Genomic DNA, 13,709 nt, shown 5'->3' with positions numbered 1-13,709 from the left:
AAGATGTCATCAATATAGCGCAAGTAGAGTAGGGGCATTAGGGGACAAGAGCTGAGGAAGCGTTGTTCTAAATCAGCCATAAAAATGTTGGCATACTGTGGGGCCATGCGGGTACCCATAGCAGTACCGCTGATCTGAAGGTATACATTGTCCCCAAATGTAAAATAGTTATGGGTAAGGACAAAGTCACAAAGTTCAACCACCAGGTTAGCTGTGACATTATTGGGGATAGCGTTCTTGACGGCTTGTAGTCCATCTTTGTATGGAATGTTGGTGTAGAGGGCTTCTACATCCATAGTGGCCAGGATGGTGTTATCAGGAAGATCACCAATGGATTGTAGTTTCTTCAGGAAGCCAGTGGTGTCTCGAAGGTAGCTGGGAGCGCTGGTAGCGTAGGGCCTGAGGAGGGAGTCTACATAGCCAGACAATCCTGCTGTCAGGGTGCCAATGCCTGAGATGATGGGGCGCCCAGGGTTTCCAGGTTTATGGATCTTGGGTGGTAGTAGAATATCCCAGGTCAGGGTTCCAGGGCTGTGTCTGTGCGGATTTGATCTTGTGCTTTTTCAGGGAGTTTCTTGAGCAAATGCTGTAGTTTCTTTTGGTAACTCTCAGTGGGATCAGAGGGTAGTGGCTTGTAGAAAATGGTGTTGGAGAGCTGCCGAGCAGCCTCTTGTTCATATTCCGACCTATTCATGATGACAACAGCACCTCCTTTGTCAGCAGGAGAGTGGGTTTGTGTGTGGGGGTGGGGGGGTGAGAGAACCTGGATTTGTGCTGGAAATGGCCCAACTTGATTATCATACACATTGTAAGGAGAGTGATCACTTTAGATAAGCTATTAGCAGCAGGAGAGTGGGGTGGGAGGAGGTATTTTTTCATGCTTTGTGTGTATATAAGATGATCTTCTACACTTTCCACAGTATGCATCCGATGAGGTGAGCTGTAGCTCACGAAAGCTTATGCTCAAATAAATTGGTTAGTCTCTAAGGTGCCACAAGTACTCCTTTTCTCTTTAATGAGAGTCAGTAGCTTCTCCTTGTCCAGTGTTTGCAGCAAAATATGATTGTCCTTCTCTACACTCAAGTTTTAACCTGTCTTATTGAACTCTAAACTGAAAAGAAAAATGCATCTCTCTTATTAGATATCCTATACAGAATTCAGTCAGGAAGGGGCCTGGTCATGGCTAACTGTGAAATGCTGTGAAAGACCAGAGACAGATGTAATGTGAAGTGCAATATGTACATACATATCCCAACCATTCTGTTTCTGATATTTGCAGTATTGGCAACCCTAAGCATTCAAAAATGATGAGCCAGGCCCACAAAATCAGGAAATTGGCTTTAAAATCATGTTGTTTTTTTTAAAAAGTAATTATTTTGGGGTTCTTTTTCTTTACTTTCTGGTTTCTATGCCTTTATGGTACACTCGGGTCACATTTGTAAGACTTTTTTCAATAGAACCATCAGGTCTAGAAGCTTATTTCTCCCCCTTCCTCCCTTAATTAAAGCTGAGTGTCTCACAAAATCACTTCATTCCAGGAGCTGGGTCTTGAAGAAGAATACCTAATGTTGCAAAACTTGCAGTAAAATCGCAAGACGGTAACACTGTATTTGTAATATGTTAAATTTCCAAGTTAGGATAGTTTCAGATTTTAGTGTACTGAGAGGGCTTGGCTGTACAAAAACTTAGTTCACAGCAAGCTGGGGTATATATCTGCCTCATGCTAGCCTGCTCCGCCTTAACTGTCTATGTGGACCTCATGGCTGTGCATTGAAAGGTTCAGTAGTGTGCTTTGATCAAAGTGCACTAGGGAATTCTCAGTGCTCAGCTGCAGTATCCACACAGATAGTTAATGCACATCAGGCTGGTATGAGGTAGTTCTTCTCTGAGTAGTGTCCATGTGAGTGTTAGAAATACTGATATTGAAGGAAGATAGTGAGATATGACAGAATTATTTTTTTCAACACTGGCTGAGCTGTGAGAATATTCTCAACAGGTGAAATTTGCCCTTATGCAGAGGGCCTGCCCAAGGCATATATATCATTTTGAGATTTAGTTTGAGGACTGTGATGACAGTAGCTTCTTAGCTCATGTTCAAAAGTTAAACAGGTAGTTTTAAAAGGAAGTAAAATCATAGAAAGCTGTACGAAATATTCCAGGAAGACTTGACTCTTTCTCCGAACAGTCAGGAGAACATGTTTTTTTTTGTGTGTGTTTGTTTTTTAGGCGTGTCATTGGAAAACTTTCCACTATGCAAGGAGCTGTTGATTCCTCCTGGGACACAAAACTATATGGTCCGAATGCGATTGTACGATGTCAACAAGCGACAACTAAACCTAACCATAAGGATTGTATGTCGAGCTGAAGGGTCTCTAAAAATATACATTTCTGCGCCATATTGGCTGATTAACAAAACCGGTATGTTTAACTTAGCCTTTCATAACCGTTAATGACCGTCACTCACCTGGAAGTGAGGATGCTGTTTAGTATTGATTTGCTATGCAGCCATGCACAACTTTTGAAAATGGATTAAAGAAAATGAATTTGCAGAAAATAGGCTGTATCAAGTAGCAAATATCCGTTCTCATTGTGAAGGTATCTCATAAACCATGAAATGACTGAGTTGCTGCAATGAAGATTTTAAATCTTGGTAGTTTATGCATTTTTAAATGTAGTAAGGTGCCGAAGTTAGAGTCTTGGTTAGGCTCTGTGTACATCAAAATAAAATGTTAGAATTTGTTTTTCAAACACTTCAAGAACCTTCATCAAGTCACAGAAGTCTAAAGCAATAATTGTATTGTGATAATGCCATCTTGGCCAATATACAAAGGTATAAAGCAGAGAACTCTAGAGTTGAAAGCATCAGACTCTGCAGCTTGATCTAAAAAGCCAGGTTGTGTAGCTTGGAGTTGTAACAATCTCATATCCTGGGGGGATCAGACACAGAGTTGAATATGCTGACCAGTGGGTTACATACTACATAAAAATTTAAAATTGTTCTGAAACTTGTTCCCATTTTCACAACTAATAATATAGACCCTGGTCCTGAATGAAGTATATTTTTGTTTTAAATTTGAGTGTAAATTAAAGTTTCATTTATGATTTTTTTTTTTTTCAAAGGGTTACCACTGATCTTCAGACAGGACAATGCAAAGACAGATGCTGCAGGTCAGTTTGAAGAACATGAGCTTGCTAGAAGCCTGAGCCCACTTCTCTTCTGTTATGCTGATAAAGAACAGGCAAACTTGTAAGTAATGTTGATGGGAAGGAAAAATGCTTACAAAGAATGAAAATTAATTAGTGAGAGAATCTGGTGCTGATATTTAAGTATGAATATCCTGTAGGAAAAAGCCTTTGTTGGCAGGATGACCTGGTAAGGTGTTTAGTTTGAGATACTGAAATGAGCTTACTCACTATTTAGACATTTGATACTGAAAATTAACTATTTGGTTGGCTAGTTTTATTGTAAAAGCAGTCTGCTGTGTTGTTTTTTTTTTATTTTACATGTATGGAAATCATGCTTCTTTTCATAACTTGGTAAAGCAAGAAAATCTAGACTGCTCACTCTGATAATGTCCTTACTACAACTAAAATAATTTGACTAGCATAAAAAGACATCAAGTAATAGGCACATAGGATAAACATCAAACAATTACTCAAAACGTGTGTTTAAAAAAAGTCTACCTTTTTGAGTTTGAATTTAATTGACTGAACTCGTCAAAAACATGGACGGTTTTAAATGATATATATATATGTACACACATGCATATATATTTATAAAAATACTAATTTAAATATATTGAAAGTATTTAACAGCAAAAAAGGAAAATTGAGGCATCTTTGTAATTTGTGGTGGCTTATTACTGCTTCAGTGACTCATTGCTCAGTTCTTTGCTGATTTTCCCACCTATTTTGACTTATTATTCTGAACATATCCATTAGCCTCAAAAACTGTCCCAAACTACCCATTTCATATATGAGTTAACTACTACTTGCAGCAGAACTGCTATGTTTCTGATGCACAAGGGAATGACAGGATTTTGGAGTCGTTTAACCCTGGTGCATCATGAAGTTTATCTCAGCACAGGCTTCCTGCCTAGCTATACCCAGTTGTTCTTTGGGAGAATCTGCTACTACATGGATCCACTGATCATCAATCCCCATGTATGGTTGCAAGGAATGCTATAGATACAGCAGTCTGTCAGGAGATTTCTTAATGGATTGCCCTCTGGAAACATGATTCACTCTTTAATGATCATTCTTAATCATTGGTGAAAATGTATATTGAAAAAAATCAAGACTTTAAAAAAAAAATCCAGTTTGGTAAATGAAAAAGTCTCTCCAAGCCTATTTTAATTCCTAGGCCCTTCTGTTGAGATTGTCAGAAAGATAATGGACACTGCCAATTGTGATGCTGATTTTTGTGATGTGGTCTGAGAAATAATATTAAGTTGAACCTAATCTGAGGAAGAAAAATTGGCAACATTTTACTGAGCACATCACAGTTTCTTCAAGTGCTTTGAGTTCAGCTAATGAATAGTGCTGTATAAAACCTTGGTAGTTGTGGTGGTGATTATTATTATTGAAAGGAAACCTAGATTTGTTGATTATTAAGAGGTTTAACTGGTCTGCCATGGAAAAAAAAATTGAAAACAGAAGGTAAAAATACTGAGTTGGTTGCTAATTTTAGGAAAATGTGATTTGAAATTTGTTTATAGTCACACAGATATTTTACTTCTAAAAAAAACTATTCAAATCACTGAGCCTCTCCTTGCCTCAGTTTACCCACCTGAAAAATAGTGTTGTTAATGCCTGCCTCCTGTGGCCATTGAGTTTTCATTAATGTTTGCAAGATGCTTAAAGAATTTTAGATAAAACATGCTAAAATATGTAATGTATTATTACTAGGCAAGAGATTTTGCTTTTAGTTTGTAATAGTTTTGATACTATATACAGTCTGAATACATCTAGGTTCAGCAGAAAAACTGCCAAAGTATTGTTCTGATACTTATCCCATTATTTAGATGAGTTAATCAGCATGTTTTTTCGTTACCCATAGTTGTACAATGCGAATTGGAAAAGGAATCCATCCCAAAGGTATGCCTGGCTGGTGTCAGGGATTCTCACTGGATGGAGGCAGCGGTGTCCGAGCCCTTAAAGTGATCCAGCAGGGAAACCGACCTGGCCTGATTTATAACATTGGTATGTAATCATGGATCAATTTGTTAAATATTACAGAAATGGTGCAACCACCTTTGCCTCTGTATAACAGTAAGAAATAAAATTTTTCCCTCTACCTCTCCAAACAAAACCACACATACATACTCTCGGTCTCTCAAATACTGCAGTGACTATAAAGACTTTTGGGGAGCAAGCTTCCCTGCATTTAACTTCATTTATAACTTCGTTATTCAGTGAAAAGGGAATTCCTAACGTGAATTGCTATGTCAAGTGTTTTCCATTGAATTATGCAGTGCTCTTATGATGGAGACAGATTTAGGCTACTAAACTCATTATACCCGTGGCATAATTGGATATAAAAACAAGTCTCTAACTGGGAAAGGTTAATATAATAAGACAGTGGTAAAATCTCAACACAGGGACCAGGGGCCTGGAATACCTGTGTTCTAATCCTAACTGTAACATGGATATCTTTTGTGGCCTTGAGCAATAGCTTAAACTTTACCTGAGTTTCCCTATCGGTAAAATGATAATAACTACTGTACTTACCCCTCAAGAGTGTTGTAAGAATAAAGAGGGTAAAGTGCTTTAAAATATTATGTGGTGTTACTTATAATTACCACGGTCAGGTTTTCAAAAAAACTCAGCACCCAAACCCAGCAGCTTCCATTTTTCTTCATAGCCTCTTTTCTGATTAATTCTCATCTAACCTATCTGAAAAACATCCACGTATGTCTGAAAACATAGAATTATGTGATTTGTTAGTTAATGTGTAAAAATGAATGGTCAGGTAATCCACTTCAAGTTTTGAAGAGAATTTAAACTGCTTACATTTGCCAGAGGAATAAATGAATTTTATAGATATATTCATTCAAATACCAATTTAAAAAAAATCTTAAAAAAAAAACCTGAAGGAAATGCATCCCCCATCTCTCCTTTCCTTCAGCAGTCTAAGGGTGCTTTCATAGGACTGGAGAGAAATTTAATTGAGCTCTTTCTCTAGGCCTAAGGCTCCTGCTCCATTATTTTAACATTAGTGGAAATTTTTGTTTTATTTGATTTTTCTGTAAAGATCATTTCTGACTAGCCTCTTTCTAAACATCATAATCCCAGCAACTTGATTGTAATCATTTCTGTTAATAAATGTTGCACGGAAACACTCCAAATCCTACCAAAGAAGGCTCAGCTTCTGACCTTTTGTTAAGAATGTAGAACTAAAGTAACGTCTTCTGGGTCTGATCCTTGGCCCCTGTGACATACGAGATGGAAATCTCCATTAACACTTCGAGGTTTCTAGTATGAACAGACTGCAATACTACTGAAATGCAATCTGAGCGGCTGCATAAACCTTGCTGACACTGTGTGTGTAATAGAAAGTAATCCATCTTGATCTGACCCTAAAATTTGGGGTGTGTCAGTTTTTCCTTTTCATTAAAAGATGTTTGCCCCACCCTCTGAATAGAGAGGTTTTTCTCTCTGAGGCCATGTTTCAGGTTCAGAACTTCATTTGTTGCAGCTTGTGAAGCAAGACAGCACAGGTCATATTTTAACAAGGCGGGGCTGTTCAGGAATATTATTTCAGTTAATGGAAAACGTAACAGGCTGGTACATTTCCCAAAGCAGTTGTCTTTAAAAGATCATTGAGTGAAACTGTGGTGGTAGTTTTGCATTGCAAATAACATATCCTTGAAGTATAAATCTTATGTTATTTGGGCCTTTTCTCCTGATGCATTGTAGGAATCTTGTTGCAATGTTAAGTACTAAGGCATGAGACAAATTACCCATGCCTTGGTGTCAAAACAAGCTGTCACAAATTGTAATTGATTGTGTAAATTTACCATTGTCACTTCTACACGTTTAGTCTAATACACAGGGGGGAAAAGTAAATAGCTAAAATTTTGGCTTCATTTCACTTTTGGGTCCTTAATACAAAAACAAGCTTCGCCAGTATGTCGGTTTTTTGCGTTTCTCTTAAAATAACTTGGAACTTTTATATGAATGTTGCAGTTAACCTGATATACATGTGTGCTGTCAAATTGAGTGAGAGAATATAGATTAAATTAGTCCATATTTCAAATTTTTAGTACATTATTTGCTTGCATCAGGTTTGTTGATTCTAGCCTAAGGAAGTGCACCACTGGCTACAATGTTTTCTGATTCAGTGTACGTGAAGGATTTTCATAGAAGCATGTTAGCACATGCTGCTATTGATAGTGATAGAAGCGGAAATCCTAAGGAAAATAAAGGAAGCAAAAGCTCTTACAGTTTTCTGGGGTGTAGCAGAAAAGAATTGAATCATGTAGTATTGAAAAGAAGTTCAATAGGAATACTTGAATTATTTGGAATAGCAACTATAGTAATTAAAATATGTTCTCCAAGCAATGACAGTGTGAGTTATCTGAGCTATTTTTTATTTTGTATTTCCTCAGTGCTCTTCGAGTTTCTGTGACCTCTGTTTGCAAACTGTCCTTTAAGGCTTCCTATGTTTACATATTTACACTTATGTAGTAGTTTTCAAAGCACCATTTTGACAGTCGCTAAAGGCACTGTTGCATACTTCCTGAATTTCTTTTGGATGTCTCTACTATAGCTTCTATGCCATATACTGCCTTGGTGTTTTTCATGTTGGGTATTTATAGGTGCTTTTGTTTCCAGACCTCTCTCCTGTCTTCTTTTTTTTCCCCCCTTTTCATTTTATTCCATGTCTGTTTCCAGGGTGTTTCTCCTTTCTCGTGTTGTTCATATAATTTTTCACTTTTTCCTAAAGGCATTTTTACCTTCTGGAATAAGCAGGGGTGGAATATTGGATGGAAGGGAAGAACCACTAAAGCAGCTGTTTGAAAGAAAAAGACAGATAATTTACAAAAGGGAGGGAGGCCCAAAGGTGTTAGAACTCAGTAATCAGCAATTTGGATATAATGCTTCATGTTTTTGGTGCCTAAGGGCCAAGCAACCCACTGAATTTTATGGGATGAAAATTTTATTTTAGGAATTGGTTGTTAGGCACTGCTTTGACTCACTGTCCTTCACCCATATCCTTTAATGCCTTGTTCAAACATGATTCTGGCTCACCTAGTTTGAACTGCAGTGTAGTCTCATTTTACCCATCTCTAAGAAATTGCTGCACAGCAACCTAGGTAAGCCAGTAAAAGGGATGGGAGAGCATGACTACTCACTTCTCTGTCAGTGCCCCAAGGACACAGTTATTCCTCTTTCAGAACACTACCATTCATTGAAACCTCAGGCTGAATTTTCACAATGAAGTGCTTTTTCCCGCAATGTGTTTTGAGGAACTTCTGGGGTGTTTGTTTGCCTATCAGTGTTCATGTACCTGGTTTTCATGATTTGAGGAGCTCATGGTAACTTACTTCACATCTCTAAGACTCCAACTGAAGATGGTTTGGACCCTTCTTTTGAAGAGGAAAATAAACGTAACTTCTGAAAAGGACCCCAAGGCACATGCTATTGTGCCATCTATAATGCTGACAAGACTAAACTACTACATTCCACTTTATAGACAATAAAAAAATATAGCAAGTGGCATTATATAAACCAGATTTTGTTTACTATTTCTGTTTGAAATCTGTGCAAGCTGTAGAACATATGCATTGCGTCTGAGAAACATTATTTTAAAAGTTTACATTTCTTATACTAAATATTTTTTTCAGACAGTAGATATTTTTATTTTTAACAGACTTTCTTCTTCTTAGGTATTGATGTTAAGAAGGGCAGAGGTCGTTATATTGACACTTGCGTGGTAACATTTGCACCCCGTTACCTATTAGATAATAAATCATCACACAAGCTTGCCTTTGCTCAACGGGAATTTGCCAGAGGTCAGGTAAGACTACCTTTCTACTAGCAAATATTTGCTATTTTTTAATAGCATAAACATATTTCATAGAAGATTATCTTTAAAGAAGGGGAAGTGTAATTATCATAAGGTAAAATCCCAATAGTGTTGACTCTGCCTTTCTGAATTAGATATATCTGAGTTTCTTGTAAGGCTGTTGGATCAGACCTTGAAAAATGAGCTCCTATATAATTTGTATGCACATTAAAGATCCTGTGACCCTTTTTAAAGAAATAGGGGTTTGTACGTGTGCCCTTTCCCAAAATATCCCCTCCCCCTATCATTGCGCAACACGTTCTGTGAAGACAGGTTCTGGTCCCCTCCATCCAGGAAGTGATGCCATTGCGATGTTTATATATAATGGTAAATTATTTGGAGATGCTTCAGGATGAAAGTTGGTGTGAAAAATATAAACTACTATTAATACTTGGTTATGAGAATATATTTTCCTGTGTATCCAGTTGCCACCATTCATTTCATGAAAAAATTGCTTCATTCAAATTTCACGGTCTGTATAGATTATTTATAGTGTGTTGTTTTTAAGGTAGTGGTGATGTTACCGCCTGTCTTTTTGTTATTAGGGTACGTCAAATCCTGATGGCTATATCTCCACTCTTCCTGGTTCCAGCGTTGTGTTCCACTGGCCACGTAACGATTATGATCAATTATTATGTGTACGGCTAATGGAGGTTCCAAACTGCGTTTGGTCTGGGGGTTTTGAAGTCAACAAAAATAGCTCCTTCCATATCAATATGAGGTAGTTGCTGTACATGGATGATATATATTTAAAGTTGTCTTCTGTGTCTGCTAAAGAGGCAAATGTCTAAACTTGTGACTACAGTAACATGTCAGATGTCTGCTTCTCTTGTGTTTGACCTGTTTTTCTTTGGTTTAACGTGAAAAGCAGATACTTTCTGACTGGTGGACTGTTAAGTATCTTAATTAAAAGAGCTGTGAATGCTTGTGTACATTTGCTGTGAAATAGTCTACGTATGTGTGAGAGAGAGAAATGTACTACAGTGTTAAAGTCCAAGGATTTTATCAGCATGGAGATGATTTAGCTTACACATACCATGGTGATGGGCACAATTTAACAATCGAAACAGAATTGCATAAAAGAAATAATGAATTATTGCACTTACCTTGGGGAAGTCCTGCCCAAGCCAGTTGTATAGCTGGAGGATTAGATTACATTTTTTTTCTACTGTACCTTTTTAATATATGCCTAAGCTGTTCCAGAAATTGTTTGACTAATTGATGCAGCATTGGTTACACAATGCTGACCTAGGAACTAGTTTATAGCTCCAGTTTATGAATGCTTTAAATGTATTGTGCTGTTTTGTTGTTGTTCTGCAGAGACACTCTCGGAAAATGTTACTTTTTACGAGTTGAAATTACCCTTCGAGGAGCCACGTACCGCATTTCATTTGGTGACACTGATCAGTTACCTCCTCCTTTTCGCATAGACAATTTTTCTAAGGTAAAGAGCTATAGATCCATTGAAAAGTAAAAACCATTTTAATTGTGTGTACTTGATGTATTCTCAACTATTCTGTAAAAGAGCTGCACCGGTTTGCCTAGTGAAGTGATTGGAAAGTTCACATCATGAGAAGCATTTGTATATGTCAGCATTAAAATCTTTTTAGTTTTCAGAACAAGTTAGTGTTACTGAGCTTCTTACTAGAAAGCATCATCTTACTGAATTATCTATCTATTTATTTATTTATTTATTTACCGTCATCTATACATGAAAAACATGCACGTGTTTTTTCATATATAGATCTCAAAGCTCTTTTACAAAGGAGGATCGGTATCATTACTGTCACAAATGAGGAAACGGAGGTGTTAGATGATTTATGACTTGTTCTGTATCATACAGCACATTAATAGCATAGCTGGGAATAGAGTCCAGGCCTCCTGATTCTCAGTCCTATACCCTATCCACTGGAGATGCCTAAAGTGAGGCATTATTTAAGTTCCATGCCAGCAATTGCAATTTTTATCCTACAAAGAAGTATGTCTTTTGTGTTTAGAATAGGAGACTGAGATTCAGGGCTACCCAGTTCTATTTTAGGCTTTGATGCTGAATTGTTGTGACCCTCGCAAGTCATCTAACTTAGCTATACCTCAGCTTGCTTATATATAAAATAATATCTCCCAGAGGACTGAAGGCATTGGGAGCTTTGGATGGAAGATACTCTACAAGTGCAAAGTATTTTAACATTCATCATCAGACAAACTTTAATGGTGAGACTTGTATGGAGGAATAAAATTTCTTAAACCATAAGAAGGAAGCAAAAATTGAAATGGCATGGAATAATTTTTTGTCAAATCAGGGAAATAACATATGACCTATAAAATGCAACTAACGTGCTGAAAAACTAGAAAATCACAACCCTGAACTACACTGGCAATAGCAGCTGACTCCTGACTCACTTACACCTACCATTTTCTAAAGTCTTCTTTCATTATTATAGGTCCCAGTTGTTTTTACTCAGCATGGTGTTGCAGAGCCCAGACTCTGCACTGAAGTGAAGCCAATGACTTCTTCGGACTATGCATGGGATGAACCCACCCTGCCACCTTTTATCATGCTGACAGTTAAAGGGGCAGGCTCCTCAGAAATTACCTGCAGCATGAATGACTTTCAAGACGGCAAACAGCTTTATTATGAAAATTTCATTTATATTGCTGCTACGTATACTTTCTCAGGGTAACTCCTTTTCATATTATATTGAAAATAGCCTTTGAAAGCAAGTGGTGAATATTCAGCCGTCAGTGGAAGCTGTTCTTTTTTAAAACTGTTGCTGTTATACAGTGCTTATCTGTGTAAGGATTTCACATACCGATAAACTTACGCTGGCTACAGGGTCAACAAGAGGAGACTCTTAGTTAGAAAAGAAGACTGGGAGTCAGGATTCCAGGGTTGCATTTCTTGCTCTGCCACTGACTTTTTCTGAGAACCTGGGCAAATAACTTTGCCTCACAATGTCTCAGTTCGCTTGTCTGTAAATTTGGTAATATGATGCTTATCTTGCATGGTCTTGTGATACTTAATTTTTTTATGTATTGCCAAACAAATTAATACTTACGGCACATAAACTGAGAGAGTAGCTCGTGTACTGCACGAGGGATGCTTCTTACATGATTAAATTTTTCTGTCAGAATGAATCTCTACTTTTAATTAGTTCTGGTCTTTCAGTTCTTTTAACCTCAGGCTGTCATTAATAGTAGAGCATTGAGTCTTTTCTGGTATTACAAAGACAGAGTTATAGTACTGTCAGCCAGAGAAGCAGTGGAAGAAAGAAAGATCTGGTTCCATACCAGATTAGATCATGGTGGAAAACATGGGTGGGAGGTAGGTTAGTAATGGGACCCACTGGAAGATAGGGGTGGGGGACTGATTTCTGAGAAAAGTGAGATGAGGACCTGGTGTCTTCAGCTAGGATATCTGCTCTTTGTGATGTCTCCAGTTGAATTGAGGATCACTGAATATCTCAAAGAGAGGGGAGTTGATCTTTGAGCGAGGGCTTCTTATAACATCTTTGTTACTGTAGATTATGGTGGAAGATGTTGCTACACGTATATGTTGCTTATTGTCATGACTGAGCCAAGATTAGTTAAAATGTAAACTAAATATTAAATGGATTTTAAGATGTTCACATGTGCATGTACAGAGCACGTTGTCTACCAGTTCTTCTGGATATGATTTCTTTTGATCAGTATCTCCTCTGTATAACCAATTGTTGAAAGATGAGGAGCTAAGCATTATTAATTTCACGTAGTGGCCCCTTAGGGATTTAACTTACTGCATCCACAGTTACCACAATATCTGCTATCCAAGGGAACGAACGATCAGGACATGTATCGAAAACTTGATCTTACCCATGGTGGTTCAGAGCACTGCCACAGGGCAACTATTGCTTGTAACTTACTAGTTGCATTTCAGTCCAGATACACTTGTGTAACTGAGCTATAGAACACTGAAGATAGCTTTTGATGAAAATGCTGATTCTGCCTTACCAATATTAATGTAAGCAATGGAAGCATTAATCTGCTTATCAAATTGAACTCCGAGTTGGACTTTTAGCTCCTATTACTAATTCTAGACACACAACACTTTTAATAATATAAATACCATGCTGATGGTTTACCCTCGTGATTCCAAAAATGGGGGGAAATAGTGTCATGGGTAACCTGACTTAAATTTGCATAACGTCTAGCGAAGGACCAGCATAAGTTGTCCTGTTAATAGTTAGGTATGGTTCTGACTCAGTATTCAGAAGAGACAGACACTTTTTATAGGAATGTATCTGAATGCATGTTGGATTTTCTCGCAATTCTAGTTTGCAAGAGGGAACTGGAAGGCCAGTTGCTTCAAATAAAGATGTTGCTTATGCAGAGCTTGTCCTGGATGTTTCTCCAAAGACACAGAGAGTCATACTAAAGAAGAAGGTATGAGACTCCAGTGAGGGTTCAGAAACAGTATTTTGCTAAGAATGTTGTTGCGGTATGATCCTAGTCACACAGACACTTTAGAACGCTGCTCTAAATATTACCTAATTATATATAGTTTGTTTTAGTTGTGTATTTAGTATTACAAGACATTTTCTTTTCTGTTAAAAAAGCATGCCATGTCCATAATATAATAGACTGACTATAAAAGAGTGAGCTG

General features: G+C 37.5%; 1 protein-coding gene across 8 annotated transcripts in view; it reads left to right on the top strand.

Moving 5' to 3' along the window:
* VPS13D (vacuolar protein sorting 13 homolog D) overlaps positions 1-13,709 on the top strand; it is a 197,534-nt gene that overhangs the window by 83,573 nt on the left and 100,252 nt on the right. For all 8 annotated transcript variants that reach the window (XR_012155549.1, XR_012155551.1, XR_012155552.1 and 5 more), the window contains exons 48-55: positions 2,227-2,418; positions 3,121-3,247; positions 5,060-5,202; positions 8,892-9,022; positions 9,616-9,791; positions 10,391-10,514; positions 11,512-11,747; positions 13,381-13,489. Coding sequence is in view for 3 of the 8 variants with exons in the window: in XM_073316658.1 (XP_073172759.1) it covers positions 2,227-2,418; positions 3,121-3,247; positions 5,060-5,202; positions 8,892-9,022; positions 9,616-9,791; positions 10,391-10,514; positions 11,512-11,747; positions 13,381-13,489 (1,238 nt within the window). In the remaining 5 variants the exon portion in view is untranslated. The remainder of the gene's footprint in view (positions 1-2,226; positions 2,419-3,120; positions 3,248-5,059; positions 5,203-8,891; positions 9,023-9,615; positions 9,792-10,390; positions 10,515-11,511; positions 11,748-13,380; positions 13,490-13,709) is intronic.

This window comes from Lepidochelys kempii, chromosome 18 (assembly GCF_965140265.1).
Source record: "Lepidochelys kempii isolate rLepKem1 chromosome 18, rLepKem1.hap2, whole genome shotgun sequence".
Lineage (NCBI taxonomy): Eukaryota > Metazoa > Chordata > Testudines > Cheloniidae > Lepidochelys > Lepidochelys kempii.
This window is presented reverse-complemented; position numbering and strand designations above follow the sequence as displayed.